General features: G+C 38.2%; 1 protein-coding gene across 4 annotated transcripts in view; it reads right to left on the bottom strand.

Moving 5' to 3' along the window:
• LOC137625386 (uncharacterized) overlaps nt 1-20,261 on the bottom strand; it is a 622,677-nt gene that overhangs the window by 48,836 nt on the left and 553,580 nt on the right. For all 4 annotated transcript variants that reach the window (XM_068356252.1, XM_068356251.1, XM_068356250.1 and 1 more), the window contains 2 exons: nt 16,132-16,205; nt 15,455-15,543 (listed from right to left, as the gene is read on the bottom strand). In XM_068356252.1, the coding sequence (XP_068212353.1) occupies nt 15,455-15,543; nt 16,132-16,205 (163 nt within the window). The remainder of the gene's footprint in view (nt 1-15,454; nt 15,544-16,131; nt 16,206-20,261) is intronic.

A 20,261-nucleotide genomic window follows, 5' to 3' on the forward strand; every position in this document is an offset into this window, starting at 1 on the left:
TACCAATGTTAAGTACCATAGTTTGTTTTGACAGTTTATTTCAGTACCGGGCATTTGTTCCTTTTCCAGTATTGCGGATATTAGTTTTGGAAGCGGTTGGCCGGCCTAGGTGCCGGCAGCCATTTTGGGTGTTGTTCGCTTCAGTAGATTTTCAAGTTAATTTTGCCCATCTGGTACTCTGTCATCTAGATTATATCACTTACGGTTTTTTTGACCAATTTTATTATCATTATTTATTATTGGTTTTTACTATGGTATTTATTTGATAGCAAGTCCAATTTAGACCTACGAAGAATAGCGATTTAGTCTTTGTTATTGTTATGATATATATGTATATATTATATATATATTCATATATTCATATGTATATATATATATATATATATATATATATATATATATATATATATATATACATATATATATGCAATGAGGGTTATGAAATACTATTAAAGAGAAATGTTAGCCAAGCCTCATGATGAAACTGTTACCATGATTACTGCTTGGTGGTTTTAACTTTGGTGAGATTAGGCTAGGAGGAGGGACTTATAATTTTATTCAGCTATTTTATAGAAGTGTTATAACCTTATAAAACTGGACATGTCGACAGAAATTTGACAAGTGATAAACTATTGATAAGATTTGATTTCATATTATTATTATCATTAATATTATTAATACTGTACTTGCTAAGCTAAAACCCTAGTTGGAAAAGCAGGAATATATGTGAATAATGTACTGATAATTGGTGGAGAGGGGTGGTTCCTATATTCTCCCTATGACCCACAGTGAAAGAAGGGGTTTGCCTGGGAGCCTTTCATCTATAAAGGAGTTTTCTTCTCATCCTTCCATATTCATCTGATACGGGTACAGGAGGGAGAGAAGAGGGATATTATTGAACCATATATGGTTGATTAATCTCTCAGTTCAAAGTTGCAGCAAATGTTTTTATTTTGAACAAGTTATCATAAGTCTTTTTATTTTTTATATATGAAATATCAGTTTTGATATTGCCACTTTTTAAAATACTTCACTTTAACTGTTCATTATTTCTCATATTGTTTACTATTTCCTTATTTCCTTTCCTCACTGGACTATTTTTCCCGTTGGAGCCCTTGGACTTATAGTGTATTGCTTTTCCAGCTAGGGTTGTAGCTTAGCTAATAATAATAATAATAATAATAATAATAATAATAATAAGACTTGGTAAACTCTTATTATTGTATTATCGTTTTCCACATCACTTGGGTAAACTATGAAGTTAATAATAATAAAGTAGGGGCTATGAGTGGAATCTGAGCATCTCACTGAAGACTGGCTATCTAAGATAGTTTTGGGATATGTCATTTTGTAAACCTAGTTCACTTAATTATTAGTCCATGGTATTTTGGGGGTGAGTTGAGATATATTACCCTTTTCTGGAGCGAGTTTTGAAATAAGGTTTTTCAATTAAAGTATCTATTACAGATGAATGACAATAACTCCAAGTGTTTCAGATTTGGATGTGGTAACCTGGCTACCCCTAAGTGGGAATACAAGTATTGTCGCTTTCATAGCGTTTGTTTTGCTGATTCGGGCTAGGGACCTTGAAAAGTGTTCCATTTATTAGCAGTGGTTCAATTTTGTTCAGATTACACATCCACTTGTGGAATACTTAAGAGCTAATGTCGTATTTCTCCTTTTAATGTAGGTGGAAGGATTTGCTAAGATAGCAGAGGCTGCTGAGTATTTATCAAAAAGGGATCTCATTGATTCTGAAGAACATAATTCATCAGTTAAGGGTTGTGGTGGACCAAACCCCTTTCCAGATTATAGATTTTGGATCTGAAGACAACTTAGACTCTACAGAGGAGGAAGGCCTACTGCAGAGTTCTTCAGAAGTGGATTTAATCTTTTCAAATTAATATCGTTCAAGAGACATCCCGATGACTATGGGGCTTTCTAGGTCAGACCTAATTCAGGGTTCTGCTAAGCAAGTTACTGGTCCAATTGGATTTGGTATGCTGGCATCTCTTGTGGACGTCTAGGATAGAAGAGGCTTTGATACGCTCTCTCTACGGTTAGCCCACTCAGGGAGCTGTTATTCTAGGTAGTTTCAGCCTGCTATCTGCTTCCTTTCTACTCCACCATGAGGATTCATCTGAGGCTGTACCTTCGGGTTACCAGTTTCCTAGATAAGTTCCAGTGGGGGGGGGGGTGTCTTCCTTCTGGCCCTTAGGATTCAGATATGGCTGGGACTTGGGTTACCAGCTTCCTAAGAAGGCTCAATGGTGGACTCTTCCTTTGATTCCTTTGAACTCAGCTGTGGCTGGACCTTTGGGTTACCAGCTTCCTAAGGCTTCAGTGGGGGCTCTTTCTTCCTGTCTTTTGGATTTGGCTAGGAAGGGTCGAATGGGAGCTCTTCCCTATGTTCCAAATATTGAAGACTCCGTGGTGGTGGTGGTGATAGGTAGTTGGCAGAAGAGGCAGAATGTAGAGGGGGATTTAGCAGGAAACCCTGGGCAAGTTCGAGATGAAAACACCTTTTGGCCAGAGTCAAATATTTTTCGGCACAAGTATACAGACTTGCCATTCAATGACATCGAATTTGAGAATTTTTCGGTATTTCAAGAATCACGATGGAGGTTCAAAGATCCATCTCTCACATAATGTCCCCAGCTAACAACAAAAGGGGTTGTCCTGCTGCCATATCAATCTGCCTTGAATACTATAGCAGAGGCAGTTTCAAAACCCGGAGGTTTTCTTTAAGACCACAGTTTGCTCGATGCTTCTGTGATCCGAATGACAATGCCAGGCCAAAAATCTTGCTTTTTGTCTACAATGGGGAAATTGGCATTCGAGTCAATGAGAGAGAGGTGCCATTGAAATGATATCTCACCAGGCCCAATGAGTGTAGCCTCTTTTGGGGAGTGTATAAAGAACAGAAGTCCAACAGATTCATGGAGCTATAGGAGTTTTGTGAAGTCTCTCTTCCTAAAAATTAGGACACTCAGGTAGGTACCTATCAATTGGGCAAAATTTTCCTTTAGTACCATATCATCTTGGGACTGCACAATTCAGTGTCTAACAGACTTTCTTTAACCTAGGGTCAAATGTGTCTTCTTTGGAAGTGGGAGGTATAGAGAGATCTCAGATGGTAGCAAATCTACGTACAAACCCATTTTTAAGGCTTTACAGAGATTTGTTAGAGCAAAATTCGAGGTGAAGCACCACTTGCTGGAAGCATTTGACACGGTGGTAGTGGAGGTAGAGGAATTTCCATATAGTTATCCTTTATCTAGATCTCTTTTCCTCAAAGCCCTAGTGGACAAAGCCTAAGCCAATGCTGAGGCAATGGCCACTTCACTCCCTTAAAATTTGAGGAAAAGATTTCTGCCCTTTCTAAAAGGAGAAGTTTCCTTTTGATAAGATACAACCTATAAGAATCAGCAGCAGGCTGAAAGGCAACCCAGAAACCAGCCCCTTTTCCCCATCTCAAGCCTCTATTTTTACCAAGGTTTCCTCGGGAGGAACAGGTGCAGCAAAGTTAGGCCCAAGATGAGGCCCGATCCCATGGCCAGGCATACTTTGGTTATAAGGCAAGGGGAGGTCGTTACAGATGTTCCAAAGGAAACAGAGGGGCTTCTAAGTCCTATAAAGTCATAGGATCTCATCAATGAGGGTTTTCGGGTTGTGGGTCATCCTCATCCTTTAGGGGAATGTTGGAATCTTTCTTGGTAGACACAGAGTATAGTCTCGAGGTCTCGGTTGTAGATGTCAAAACCTCCTCACCATAGATTTTATCAAATCAGAACCCTGGAACTCGACTGCTTTGTAAGCAAGATGCTGAAAAAAGGAAACGGAAAAGTATTGGATTTCACAAAGAAAAGTGATTATGGACCTGTCCTGTCTTTTATCAACAAATACATCAGGTGCGATCCATTCAAAATGATGACAATCCTACATGTTCACCCTTTACTATACCGAGGGGGTTATGGACCTACAATATAGATTCTAAAGATACTTATTAACATGTCCCTATTGCTCACCACATCCGATCTCAACTGCGGTTTTAGGTTGGGAGGGGGTTATACAAGCAATGTCGTTTGGTCTCAAGATTGCCTTGAATGTATTTACAAAGGTTGTGGTCAAACTCCTAGAGTTGCAGGAATTTCTGGTTATAGCTTATTTAGATGAATGACTGATCTGTGCATATAAAAGAATTATGCCTAAAATACACAAATCAAAGACTTCCAGGTTCTTCAGGTTCTAAGTTTCCAGATCAACTTGGCAAAATTAAGACAAATTTCAAGAAAGATATTTCAGTGGCTTGGTCATTGATGGAATATGATGAGGGCCACTCTAAACGAAACGAAAGCATCTCAGTAAAGAATTCTAAACATTGTCAGATTCTTTATTTCAAACCACTTATAACACTTATAAGAGGCAATTAGAGAGGAATTTTGCTTTTACATTTAGGCTGTAAAGTTGGGAGATAGTAAGTATCTTTGTCTGGTGTTCACCTTACATCTATACTTACAGAGATCCTTGTCCTCAAAAGGAATCTCGTTTCAAAATACCCAGACCACAAGTGACCTTCCCAATTATAAAGCTAATCTTTCCTCTCACTAAAACCCACTACCTGAAACAAATCCAACCAGTACAAAATTCCCGTATGGTACTTGCCCCATTCGTGACCCCTTCAGGAGAAGTGGAATGACGGGCTTCCAGTATTCTTCAGTCAGCCTTTTCCTAGAGTTGATGTATTAATGACGTCACTCATAGCAGATTTATTTCAGCAACTGAAGTGCTGTGTCGAATTCTAGTGGGCTTGACCTCTAGGGTCTCCCTTACACACACCGAGTCTGTGCTTTGCACGTTGATAAACTGAATCTAGAGCAGGAGAGTTAATATTTCTTTGGTAAATATGTCGAATTGGCTTCCCTGTTCTAGCCTTGCATAGGAAGTTTTTGGAGACCATACAGCACCTGGAAGAATAGGTTTTCCCTTTGTCAAACACCCCCTTTTTATAAAATATTATAAGAAATTTTAGAGGATGTGTGTTTATCAGTATGTTCAGTTGTTTTCACATCAAATATTAATACTGTACTGAAATACAAGCATAAAATAAATAAGGATAGAAATAAATGATCAAATCAACCACCATTATCATTTGTATATAAAGTTCTCCCTTTCCAGTTTAAGACTTTCCTGAGTTCTCTTTATTGTTGGAGGTATTTACAGCTCTGCATAATTTCCCCTTTAGTACAAGTAATTTCAATCTTTTAATACTAGTCTCTCAGAGTATTTTCACTAGTATCCCATTCTACATTCAGTAGTTTCTCTACTGCAATTTCTTTTTAATTACAGTTTTCTCATTAGTAGGCATCCAACCATTTCTCTGTTAGGTCTTCTGATTATTTGGCATCTAGTCAATTTTCTACAGGCCCTTATTATTAACTGGTATCCAGTTACCATTCTACTGGGTCTTCTCATTAGTTAGCATCGTCACTTCTATACAAGGCATTCTCATCAGTTGGCAACCTGACACTTTTAGAATGGTGGTTCTTATTAGTTGGCATTAAATCAATTTTCTAATGGACCTAATTATCTACTGGCAGCCTGTGATGTTTCTAATAAACTTTTCCATTAGTTGGGATCCAGTAAATTAGAGCAGTCAATTTCCTTAGGGGCCTTGTTATTAACTGGCATCTAATCACCTTTCTACTGGACCTTCTCATTAGTTGGCAGCCAGACCATTTTAATATGATTCTTCTCATTTGCTAGCATTCAGTCAATTTTCTAATACATCTAATTTACAAGCGCCCAGTCAATTTCTTCTAAGATTTCTCATTAGGTGGCCTCCACCCTCTTCTCTATTGGCCCATCTCGCTGGTTGGCATCCATTCACTTCACACTTGGGCCTTCTCATTTATTGGAATGCATCCAATTCTCTACAGGGTCTTCTCATTAGTAAGTCTCCACCCATTTCTCTAATAGGCCTTCGCATAAGTTGGCATACTACTTCTCTACTGCTTACTACTTCACTACTAGGTCTCTACTAAGCCTTCTCATTAATTGGCCTCCACTCACTTCTCTATTGAGCCTTCTCACTGGTTGACCTCCACTCACTTCTCTGTTTGGCCTTCTCACTACTTGGCCTCTAGCCATTTCTAAATTAAGCCTTCTATTTAGATTGTCTTCAGCCACCTCTCCATTGGGCCTACTCATTAGTTAGCCTCCATCCACTTCTCTATTTGGTTTTCCCAGCGACTGGTATCCTTCCATTTCTCAACTGGGCCTTCTCACTAGTATGCTTTCAGCTACTCTTACATTGGCCCTTCTCTTTAGCTAGTCTACTAACTAGTTAGCCTCTAATAATTTTCTCTATTAGGCCTTCACACAAGCTGGCCTCAGACACTTTTCTTACAAAGCCTTCTTACTCCTGGCATCCAGCCACTTTACTATAGGGCCTTCACATTTGTTAACATCGAGCTACTTCTCTACTGGCCCTTTTCATTAGTAAGCCTCCATCCACTTCTCCATTCTACTGGGTCTTCTCATTAGTTAGCATCCCGTGACTCCTATACTAGACGTTCTCACCAGTTAACAATTCTATAATGGTTCTTCTTATTAGCTGGCCTTCAATCAATCTTCTAATGGGCCTTATTATCAACTGGCAGCCTATGATGTTTCTACTAGAGTCTAGTATCCCAACTAATGAAAAAGTCTAGTAACTAGACTTTTTCATTAGTTGGGATCCAGTCAATAATAACCCTCAATTCAATTGACTGAATAATTTAAGGTTTTCAGGCATCCTGACATCTAAGGTCATTGACGCCGATATCATTTAGTTTATATATACAGAAAAAATGATAGAATATTTAATTAAAACCATAAAAGTTGAATGTCATTATAAAAGTTAGATAGTTTTCAAAAGACCTGCTCCTGAAATAAATCTAAAAATGCCACTTGCATAGTAGGACACATCATGTCCAAGAATCTTGGCAAGGATGAACCTGCCCCCCTCACCATGAGCCTCAAACAAATATCTATTCCTTAAGTTATTATAATTGGGGCATTCGGTCAACAAATGCCTCAATGTTAGAGGTACTAAACAGTCTTAACAATACGGTTGGTGTTGGCTCTTCAGCAGAAACTCGTGTGTCAACTGAGTGTGACCAATACAGAGACGACAAAGAGAAGTCTCCCATATTCGGGGCATCATGTTATACCTCCAAGGAGATATGGCATTAGTTACTTCTCTCATTTTATTGTCATCTAGACTACCCCAGTGCTGTTGCCATTTATTACAAAGCAATTTCTTGATGTTACGTAGGAAATCGTTACACGGAATGGGATATCTTCTTGGCAGCAACTCGGATGCAGCATTCTTTGCCAGTGAATCTGCCTTCTCATTCCCAGACACACCTACGTGTGCTGGAACCCAACAAAATCGAACCATCATCCCTCTCCGTCCAATAATAAAAAGCCATCCTAAAATCTTTAAAACTAAAGGGTTGCTAGAATTAAATACTTCTAAAGCTTGAAGGACACTCCTTGCATCACTAAAAAATTGTAAAATTACCCTCCTTTTCCAACGCTATTTTCTCAATAGTGGTTAATATGCCATACAGTTCGGCAGTAAATATGGAAGCTGTTAGAGGAAGTGTACCTCTACATTCAAAATCATTATTATGTATACCAAATCCAACGCCAGTATCAGATTTGGAGCCATCAGTATATATAAAAGTCGATCCTCTATGCTCTTCAACATGTTCCATAAAAAGAGACTTAGCTTCTAGGACAGTTATATTCTTCTTAACTCCAATAAAATATTTACAAAAAGATATCTCTGGTAATTTCCATGGAGGCATTGATGATACCTTGAATGGAAGTACCTTACTTCTAATTATATCCAGACTGTTTAATAATCGTTTCACCCGAAAGCCATAAGGTTGAGGAGATTTTGGGTGCAACTCAAAGTATGGTGTGTGTTTTACAAGGCTTGCAGTTTGAAAGGCTAAAGAGTTAGGGAGTCTTTGCAATCTAAACAAATACCGAATAATGGAAGACATTCAGTAAAGATCTAGAGGTAACTCTCCACCATCAACAAGGAGACTTGGGATAGGTGAGGTTCTAAATGCTCCTGTGGACAATCTAATACCAGCATGATGTATTGAGTCTAATATTTTTAACCGGCTTGGGGTGGCTGAAGAGTATATTTCACATCCATAACTAATTTTGGAAAAAATCAAGGCCTTGTATAATTTTAAAATAGTATTGCAGTCTGACCCCAATGGTGTATGGAACAATACTTTTAAGATATTCAGAGCCTCAAGACATTTAGCTTTTAATGCTTTTAAGTGAGAAACCCATGTAGGCTAAGCCTACAATCAAATATCAAACCTAAAAATTTAGCTTCACTTGCACATGGTATCCGTTGACCTTTAATGTATTTATCCGGGTCTGGATGTACTCCCCGGATATGACAAAAATGGACATTGGTAGTTTTACTTGTCGAGAACTTAAATCCATTCATGTCAGCCCACTGGATAATTTTGTCAATAGTGTGTTGTATTTTTCTCTCAACCATTGCCATTCTAGTTCCAGCAAATGATATTGAGAGATCATCCACAAATAATGTTGACAGAACATCTTGGGGGATGACTGAGGATATCCCATTAATTGCTAGTGTAAATAGGGTTACACTCAGCACACTCCCCTGAGGAACTCCTCCTTCCTGACAATTACTCTCTGAGTTTCCCCCACTCTCACTTGAAAAACTCTATGCGAAAGAAATGACTGAATAAATAATGGTAGTTCTCCTTTTAATCCTAGTTCATGAATTGTTTTAAGTATACCATATCTCCATGTGGTATTATATGCCTTTTCAAGGTCAAAGAAAACTGTCACATGGTGCTGTTTGGAAGCAAAGGCTTCACAAATAGAGTACTCAGGTCTTATTAACACATCAGTTGTTGAGTGCATATTTCTGAATCCACATTGAATCGGTGATAAAATACACTTTTTTTTTCAAGGTACCACATCAACCTTGCATTGACCATCTTCTCCATGATTTTACATAAACAAAAAGTCAATGCAACAAGTTGATAGTTTGCTGTTAAAAACTTGTCCTTACCAGGTTTTAAAAAGGCTAAAATAATGGCTAGTTCCCAAACACTTGGGTAACTATGATCATGCCATATTCTATTAATAATACTCAAAATGAATAACTTTGTATTAAAATGTACATGTATAACCATTGCATATGAAATTCCATCGGGTCCAGGGGCTGTATCGTTGCAAGTAGCGAGTGCGGAATAAAGTTCTCTTTCAGTAAAAGGAGAATTATACGATTCTTCCCTTTCTGTTGCAAAATTTGAAATTTTCTTTTCTTCAATGCTCCTGTACTGGTGACCAGGAGTGCTACACTCTTGCACGATACATTTGAAAAATGGTCAGCCAGGGCATTGCTAACTTAATTTCCTTTAGTCACATACTGACCATTCACTTTCAACACTGGTGGTGGGTTCGGGGTAAATTTGCCTGCAATCTTTTTTATTTCTCTCCATACAGAAGATGGTGGTGTTCTACTATTAATGGGGGAAACAAAAGCCACCCAAGATTGGCGTCTAGCTTCTTTCATGGCACGCCGGAAATGTGCTCTACACTTTTTGTATGATATCAAATTTTCATTCGTACGGCGTCTACGCGATCTAGTCAGGGATTTTCTGGTGGCTCTGTGCAAGGCTTTTAATTCTGAAGACCACCACGGGACTGGTCATCTTTTGAATAGTCCTTTAGTTTTGGGAATCGAATTGATTCCTGCTGTATGGAGAGTTCCATTCAGTAGGTCTATGGCATCATCAATACTTTCAAACTGTTCTGCTCTCCCTTCGATTTCACTCAGCTCAGAAAATTTAACCCAGTCTGCCTTGTCAAGATTCCATCGTGGTGATCTTTGCAAAGGCGGACCCTTGTTGGTGTTTACAATGATTGGTGCATGATCACTAGCGTGCCAATCATCTAATATCCTCCAATCAAAATCAAGGAGGCAGTTAGAGCTTGCAATTGAAAGGCCAATGCATGACAAGGTACCTGTCTGAATATGGAAGTGCGTGGGCTCTCCTGTATTAAGGAGTCCCACATCCTCATTCTCCACATTTGATGAGATAATATTGCCTCTTTTGCTGGCCAAAACATCACCCCATAAAGGATGTCTACCATTCATATCTCCCAGTAAGAGAAAAGGTTGAGGGAGTTGTTGAATAACCTCTGCTAAATCATCATATAAAATATCATTTGGAGGTAAGTACAGAAAGCCTATTGTACATTTTCTCCTTATATCAATTTGTAAAACCACTGCCTGCAGGGTTGTACGTATAGACATAGGTATTTGGGGAACACCTCAATGAATGTACACGAGACTTCCGCCATGGCTCCCTGCTTGTTGATTATATGGTGTTCTATAGCTAACATACTCTCGAGGACTAGGAGTGTTAGAATCAAGCATACTTTCCTGTAGACATACAATTATGGGGGAATGTCCATGAATTAGGAGCTTAAGTTCTTCATATTTCGCCCTCAAACCCTGACAGTTCCATTGCAAAATGGAGGAGAAAACTATGGATTATTTCTGTTAGACATCTTGAATGAGGTCCTCCCATTAGCAGTTTTTATTCTAACATTATTACCTGTAGGTTTCTTCAGAGGTGGTCTTGTTATGTTGGGTTTTACATTTGTGCTTTTCTTTGCATCCTTTTGATCTATTTGTTGAGGTGGATGATGGACCTCAACTTGAATTTCTGATTTATTCAGTTTATCTTCTGGTTTATTAGAAACATCAAATTTATAATTTATTTGATGTGATAACTTTAACGTTTCTAATGGAAGGTGGAGAGAGAGATAGAGGTCTCTCTCTTTTATGATTAATAGATGGTGGAATTCGAGGTTTTTGCACCTTTCCCACTACAGGTGCATCAGGTAAGTTGGTCTTAAGTGGAACCTCCATCAGATCAAGCAAGGACATGGCCTGAGAGAGGTTTGTACTATTTTTTGTAATGGGGGATGAAGGCTGTACAGCAATGGGCAATGCCCTAGTGTTAATACACCGTGGTAAATCCTCAGGAAGTAATATGGTTACCTTGTTATTTGACATTTTATTAGATGGTATACTTTTTTTGAGCTATTGGCAGTACTATGTTGGTTTGATTTTAATGCCTTATAACACTCAATTTCCTTATGGGCCTTGTTATTAACTGACATCTAATCACCTTTCAACAGGACCTTCTCATTAGTTGGCTGCCAGACACTTTTATACTGATTTTTCTCATTTGGTGGCATTCAGTAAATTTTCTAATACATATTTGCAAGCCTCCAGTCACTTTCTACTAGGCCTTCTCATTAGTTGGCATGCATTCACTTCTCACCTGAGCCTTCTTATTTGTTGGAGTCCAATCACATCTCTACAGGGTCTTCTCATTAATAAGTCCCCACCCGATTCTCTAATGGGCCTTGGCATAAGCTGGCATATTACTTCTCTACTAGGCCTCCACTCACTTCTCAGTTGAGCCTTATCACTAGTTGGCCTCCACTCTCTTCTCTGTTGAGCCTTCTCACTAGTTGGCCTCCACTCACTTCTCTGCTGAGCCTTCTCACTAGTTGGCCTCCACTCACTTCTCTGTTGAGTCTTCTCACTAGTTGGCCTCCACTCACTTCTCTGTTGAGCCTTCTCACTAGTTGGCCTCAAGCCACTTCTCCATCAAGCCTTCTCTTTAGACGGTCTTCAGCCACCTCTCCATTGGGCCTACTCATTAGTTAGCCTCCATCCACTTCTCTATTTGGTTTTCCCAGCAGCTGGTATCCCACCATTTCTCAAATGGGCCTTCTCACTAGTATGCTTTCAGCTACTTTTACATTGACTTCTCTTTAGCTAGCCTTCTCACTAGTTGGCCTCCAATAATTTTCTCTATTTGGCCTTCACACAAGTTGGCCTCCAGACAGTTCTCTTACAGAGCCTTCTACTCCTGGCACCCAGCCACTTCATTATAGGACCTTCTCATTTGTTAGCATCTAAGTACTTCTCTACTGGCCCTTTTAATTAGTTGGCCTCCAGACACTTCTCTTACAGAGCCTTCTGCTCCTGGCACCAAGCCACTTGACTATAGGATCTTCACATTTGTTAGCATCTAGCTACTTCTCTAGTGGCCCTTTTTATTAGCTGGCCTCCAGACACTTCTCCATTGGAACTCCTCCATAGATAGTTAACTACCACTTCTCTAATCGGCACTCTTAATTAATTAGCATTAGCCAATTTACTATTGGGCCTTCTCATCAGTTGGCATCCAACCACTTCTTCAATGGGCCCTCTTATAAGCTAGCATCTAGACATTTGTCTATTATGCTTTTCTGTAGTTGGCGTCTAGCCACTTCTCTACCAGAGATTTGCATTACTTGGCCTCGTGCAACTTCCCTACCGGGCCTTCCCATTTAGTTGGCATCTAACCAATTCTCCATCAGACCCTCTCAATAGTTAGTATTCAACCACTTCTCCATTAGGCTTCATCATTAGTTGGCTTCTAGCCAATTCTCTACTGGACATTTGTATTGATTGGCATCCAGCCACTTCCCTATTGGGCCTTCCCCTTAGGTAGCATCCAGCCACTTCTCTGGCCAGAGTGTACTACATTGAATCCACCTCTCTGGTTACGGATCACTGATTTTTTTTTTTTGCTTACACATACACTGAATAGTCTGACCCATTCTTTCCACATTCTCCTCTGTCCTCATACACTTGACAACACTTAGATTACCAAACAATTCTTCTTTACTCAAGAGGTTAACTACTGCACTATAATTGTTCAGTGGTTACTTTCTTATTAATAAGGGTAGAAGAGACTCTTAGGCTATGGTAATCCTCTCTTCTAGGTGGAGGACACTCCAAAATCAAACCATTGTTCTCTAAGCTTGGATAGTGACATAGCCTCTGTTCCATGGTATTCCACTGTCTTGGGGTAGAGCTATCTTGCTTGATGGTACGATTGGGCACACTTTTCTATCTTATTTCACTTCTTCTTTTTCAAGTTTTTATAATTTATAAATGGAAGATCTATTTTAATGATGTTAATGTTATTAATATATTCTATATTGTTCATTATATCTCTCGTAGTTTATTTCCTTTCCTCACTGAACTATTTTCCCTGTTGGAGCCCATGGGCTTATAGCATCCCGCTTTTCCAAACTTTCCAACTAGTGTTACAGCTTAGCAAGTAATAATAATAATAATATATGACCTCCTCATTAGCTGGCATCCAACCACTTCTCTACTGGACCTTCTCATTCGCTGGCATCCAACCACTCTCTACTGGACCTCCTCATTAGCTGGCATCCAACCACTTCTTTACTGGACCTCCTCATTAGCTGGAATCCAACCACTTCTCTAGTGGGCCTTCTCATTAGTTGGCATTCAGCCACTTCTCCATTGGGCCTTTACATTAGTTGGCATCCAGCACTTCTCTATTGGGCCTTCACATTAGTTAGCATCCAGCCACTTCAGTACTTGGCATCTTAGTAGCTGGAATCTAGCCATTTCTCTACAGGACATTTGCATTACTTGGTATCCAAAACTTCCCTACTGGACCTTCCCTTTAGTTGGCATCTAAGCACTTCTCCATTGAGCTTTCGCATTACTTGGCCTCCAGCCACTTCCTTACTTGGCCTTCTTATTAACTGGGTTCAAACCATTTCTCCATTGAACCATCTCATTAGTTGGCACCCAGTCACATATCTATTGGGCTTGTTCATTAGTTGGCATCCAGCCACAACTCTACTGGGCTTTTCAGTAGTTGGCATCTAGCCACTTCATTACAGGAATATTTGCATTACTCATTATCCACCACTTCCCTACTGAAACTTCCCCTTAGTTGTCACTCAAGCACTTCTCCACTGGGCTTTCTCATTGGTTGGCATCTAGATACTCCCCTACTCAGGCTTCTTATTAGTTGGGTTTAAGCCATTTCTCCAGTATACCATCTCCTTAATTGGCACTCAGCCACTTCTCCACTGGGCCTAATTCTTAGTTGGTTCTCAGTCACTTCTCTATTGGTCCTTATTCATAACTGGGAGCCAACTACTTCTGTATTGGGCCATCTTATTAGTAGGCACTCAGTCACTTCTATTGGTCCTTTCTACTAGGTGGCACCCAGCCACTTTTGCATTGGGTCTTTTACTTACCTGGCATCCCATCACTTCTTTATTGGACCTTCTCCTTAGGTGGCATCCTGTCACTTCCCTCCTAGCCTGTTTCATTAGATGGCAGCCAGCCACTTCTCCATTGAACCTTAGCCTTAGTTGGCATCCAATACCTTCTCTATAGAGACATCTCATTTGTTGGCACCCAGCCATGTTTTTTTTTTTTTTTTTTTTGGCCTTCATATCAATTATTGGCACCCAGCCACTTCTCTTTCAGGTCTTTACCATTGGCCAGCATCTTATTAGTTTACATCTAGTCACTTCACTACTAAGATACTATCGCTAGAGTGTTATTGTGTCCTTTGACTAGCCAGACAATACTACATTGGATCCCTCCCTCTAGTTGTGGCTCATTTTTCTTTTGCCTACACATAGACCAACTAGTCTGGCCTATTCTTTCCACATTCTCCTGTCCTCATACATCTGACAACACTGAGATTACCAGTCAATTCTTTTTTGCTCAAGAGGTTAACTGCTGCACTGTAATTTTTCAGTGGCTACTTTCCTTTTGGTAAGGGTAGAAGAGACTCTTCAGCCATGATAAGCAGCTCTTTTAAGAGAGGGACACTCCAAAGTCAAACCACTGTTCTCTAGTCTTGGGTAGGGCCATAGCCTATATACCATGATCTTCCACTGTCTTGGGTTAGAGTTATCTTACTTGAGGGTACACTTGGGCACACCATTCTGTCTTTTTCTCTTCCTCAGTCTTTTTTAAATTTTTATAGTTTATGTATGAAACATCTATTTTAATATTGTTACTGTTCTTAAAAGATTTCATTTGAATTGCTCATCACTTCTCTTGTGGTTTATTTATTTCCTAGTTTTCTTTCCTCACTGGGATATTTTTCCTTGTTGGAGCCCTTGGGATTATAGCATCCTGCTTTTCCAACTAGGGTTGTAGCTTAGCTAATAATAATTCCTCCCCAATGTTTCAGATATGTATAAAAAATAAGGCACCTATATCTACCTAATTTAAATCTTAATGCTTTAGCGCAAAAGGTGATTGATTCTCAATAACAGCAAAAAAATACTTATTATGACTCATTCACAGTTATAAGTAGCAAGATAAAAAAATAATTCATTCAAGTACTTAACTATTTGCACATTAAAAGACTTTTATACAGAATACTGTAAATAAAAAGGTGAGTTTCAAATACGGTACTACAACCTTTGTTAACTTTCTTGATTTTCATAATTAATAGAAAACTACTGTGAAACTTACAGGCTCTTCAGCTGTGTCACACATTTCTTTAAGTCTGTCTAGAGTTGTACTAGAGAAATTGCCAGGAAGAGGTTCATCGAGATTCAGGCCTGAAAACAAAGTATAAACTTAGTTAAAAATAAGGCAAGCTTACAAATGACACCATTTCATGAACAACTCACGAGAAAAGTGACAAACTTCACTTATGAATACATGTATCCCAAAAATGCCTCGTACTCATATCTATTCAAATTGTCATAAAAGATACTGCTTACATATGAAACAATATACAGACCATCCTTTTTTACTAGCTAATGAAACCCTTGATTAAATTCAACACTCTTGGCTTTTATAATATTTTAAAGGGCTATCATGTTTGATAGAAATTAAAGAAATATCAGTAAAGGAGAGCACAATTCAAACAAGTATTTGCAAGTGATAGATGAAGTTATCTAACTTTTTCCAATGCTTTAATTTTGTCCTCAAACTTTACCCAACACCTGTAGTTTACCCATGACTACTATATCATAACCAACTCATTACCATCTAAAATATATAGTAGTTTTATCTCATTTTGGATAAATATTTCCCAGAGACCTAATACTCTGACAGCATCTCTGTCTAGAAGTTTCTGTCAACTTGATTGCCATTTAAATAGGCCAATTCCTTTTCAATAACCAAAAATGAAGAAAACTTACCTATATGAGTCAAGATTATATTTGTCATATATCGTACAGCTGCTGGGTCCCAGTGTATACCATCAGTAGCACGCCTGAAAGGATTGTTTTCATTTTATAACAATGTAAAATATACACTAGTTATGCCAAGTAATTTTTGGTGCATGAAAAACATTAACCAAAACCTTTAAAACACATACCAGAAAAATCTGGGTGGCATACATTGAAACAAAATGTTATAGATTCCTGGTAGGTCTTCAGTCGATGAGATCCACATTGTAAGTAGCAATTTACATATCGACAATGCACTCCCTACATTTGAACAAGATGAGTTCTTAAGTCCAACATGAATAACTTAGCCCTCTAACTCATAACTCCAAGCCTCTACTCTCCCTTGTTTTCAGTCAGCCTGTGTTCCTAACACTAGTGAGCAAGCCAACACTTGTATCAAGAAATCCTAATGCTATTTCTGCAAAACAGAATAATCTCAAAAGTTAAAACAAATTTTATCTATTGTACATACAGGTTCTTATCTATGGAACTTTACAAGTTAAGCATTCTTATCTGGGTGCTTACTGTAAGTTTTCTTTAAAAAAGTAAATGACAAAATTTAAACAGCCTAAAGACAATAAAAATGAAAAAAAAAACTTGAATTAACTGGAGATCCAGTAACATTTCAATTTATCTCAAATATTGTGGGGGTCTGGCCTCATAATGAGTAATGAAATCCAGTCAGTAATACTCCAGTTTTAGAGATAATGGGATGCCCCACAACAAACAGCTATTCCTTAAGGGATAATTCCTCATAAAATCAATTCCCTGTCATAACCTGTATTTTTCAGCTATCCAATGCTTCAAAAAATGTATCCTTGCAAAATCACCTATGGTGGCTTAATAGTCCTCACCCATATTTACAAGATATCTTAAATATAGTATACAATATTCATACAAGGCTAAAAAAAGATTGTAGAATGACAAAAATATTTACATTGCATTGAAAGATTTCTACTTATTTATCTTGAGCCCAATCTCCTGTGATATTTCATGCATTCTGTTAAGAAAGTTTTGCAAGTCCTGTGGTGTTCTGCTAATGAGGACAGCGTCATCAGCATACTCTAGGTCCAATCCTTCTCCATCATCCCTAACCGTTCTATGCATTACAAAATCCATGAGGAGGATAAAAAACATAGTTGACAACACATTCCACTATTCACTGGAAATTCATTTGATAGGACTCCCCTAACATCAACTTAGCACTTGCTATGCTCAAGAATAGACAATCAAATTTACATAGATGACGTTAACGGAATATGCAATGAAAGATGAGGTATCATTGGAAGGAGAAAGGATTAATTAGGTGGAATTACTTAAATATTTAGGAATTTTGATCTAGAATACAGGATCTTTAGTATTGGAGTTTAATGAGATTTGAAAAAGCAAATCAGGCAATGGCTAGGTTAAGTGGAATTTGGAAATCAAATCGCCTGAAATTACATATAAAAATCAAGCCATATATCTGTTTAGTGAGATCGGCGTTACTGTATGGACACGAGCCGTGGTATGATAATGAAAGAGTATCCAACAGATTTTGTAGATCTGAGAACAAACACCCAGAAGAACATTGAGAGTTAAATAGCAGGAGAGGATTACAAATTAAGCTATAAGAAAGATTACCTGAGTGCCATATGTGGATGAGATTATGGTGAGGGGTAGATGGAGATGGTTTAAGAATACCCTCGCACTCTCCAGAGAATTTAGTTCAACAAACTTTCAACAGAGCTCCACAAGGCACAAGAGTTGGAAGTCCCAGGATATATACACAGGATTTTTATTAAATCTTCTTATATTTATATTTGTTACTGTTATTATTATTATTATTATTATTATTATTATTATTATTATAATTATTATTATTCTATATGCCGTCAAAAGTAAACTAAACATTAGCCTTGAATGCATGTTAAGAGAGAGAGAGAGAGAGAGAGAGAGAGAGAGAGAGAGAGAGAGAGAGAGAGAGAGAGAGAGAGAGAGAGAGAGAGAGATGATATTTATGAGTTTAATTCTATTTCATTATGGATAATTTTTTATCTTTTTTAGCATTCTGGAAGGATCCTTTTATGTCCATTAAGTTTCATCACATTAAATCATACTGCATAATTAGGTCAGTGTTGGAGGACCACAAAAAATCCACTTGCGAGCAATATTTGGACAGCGGACCTCTGGTTGGACCACCCTGAAATAAGCTGTAACACCAACATGATTGTAACAAAGGAGAAGACCCTTTCTGACAACCTTGTGCCCGACTATAACGACAACAATGAAGACGAGGAAGCTAATTCATCGTCATAGTCCTTATTCAAGTCCAGAAACAAAATCTTCTACAGTGAATCAAACCTAGAAAGAATGCAAACTTGAAGCTGTTTTAGGATTAAGCAACTTTTAATAAAAGCAACTTTTAATAATGTTTAATTTTCATCAATAGAAAAGTGTTTACTGTATAATACTAAAGAGTGTGGTAAAAGGTAATACAGATAGAGGATTGTTTAATATTAGTATGGGGGAGAATTTAAAAAGGTTAAAAATATACGTAACTAACAAAATAAATGTCGCTACTACACGGATTTTCACTAATCGTGGGTGGAGGGGTTTACTGTAATGTAATATATATCATATCATATAGGTGACATCCTTTTTTAACAAGTATTGTAATTTTTTACTACCTTACAGAAGGTGAAATGTGAGCAAAACAGCTATTGTCATCAAAATGGATTGTTCATAACAAAAAAGCTGCTTTTTGTTCAGTTGTTTATAGCCGTATGCATTACTAATGATACTTTTATTGCTTTATCCCTTATTGTGTGCTAAGGAGCCAAGTGAAGAACAAACCATGGTTCAATGATGCTTGTCGACATGCTTATTTGGAGAAGCAGGAGGCCTAACATCTTTGGAAGGAAAACAGATCAGATTTGACTTGGAATAAGTATACTCAGCTTAGAGCTATTGCCTTTTGCTCAGAAAGGTTATGCTTCAACTGAAAAGGAATACAATTGAACCATAAAAGAACCTCTTTCTGACACAACCCAAGAACATAAGTGGTGGACTAACCTTAAATCTGCACTTTTTGGTGTAGATACAACAGTTCCTCCTTTACTTAGAGCAGATGGCTCTGTCACTTACTGCCCATAGGAAAAGACAACCCTTTTGGCTGATGTGTTTGACAGTAAACAGAGTAAAGAGAAAATTTATCTTCCTTAGAATAAACTAACTAGTTTAGCTTTTTAATCTCATGAAATTAAAGCTCTCTTCATGGACCTTGATGCCTAAGGAGGTGAAGACCCAAATTATATTTTTCCTTTGTTTTTTTATAAAGACACCAGATTTCTTAGCTCCAAAGTTATCTGTTATTTTGCGCAAATTAGCAAGAGGAGGAGCTTTCATCACTTTTTGGATAAATAGTCTTGTTTTTATAGTAAAGTAAACCATTTCATATTCCAAATAAATTTTTTTACTTTGCTTTACTGTATACTTTACCAAGCAATATGTTATAGCAATAATTCACAAACGAATATTTCAGTATTGTACACTATGACATGAGAAATGGATTGCATCAAAATTGGTTTAAAATTATAAGTTACAGTAGGATATTTTATTGTTTACTTTACCTAATGTTTACAGTAAAATGTTCTGCAGTATATGTTCAACTGCACTGTGTGTATTTAATGTAATGTCGTTGTGAGAGAGAGAGAGAGAGAGAGAGAGAGAGAGAGAGAGAGAGAGAGAGAGAGAGAGAGAGAGAGAGAGAGAGAGAGAGAGAGAGAGAGAGAATGTGTGTGTGTGTGTGTGTGGTGCCTCATCTGGTCAGATGATGACAACGGCCGTAATCATCCCATACTTTATCATGATAAATAGTCTTTTTGGGCTCAGGCCATGTCGTCCTGATGGAAGGTTCCTTCAGTAGCCTCCTAGGGTATATTTGACTACAGTGGATATTCCCAGGGAATCAAACTAAAGGTCTCCAGAATTCTAACTTCTGGCGCGAATATCCTTAAAGTTGCCTTTTAGAATATCGCATAACAGGGGACGTATTCTTGACACACCACATAGCTATCTGCACCCCACATAGCGTTTACGCTTCGAGGGGGAGAAGTGGC

Source organism: Palaemon carinicauda, chromosome 32 (assembly GCF_036898095.1).
Source record: "Palaemon carinicauda isolate YSFRI2023 chromosome 32, ASM3689809v2, whole genome shotgun sequence".
Lineage (NCBI taxonomy): Eukaryota > Metazoa > Arthropoda > Malacostraca > Decapoda > Palaemonidae > Palaemon > Palaemon carinicauda.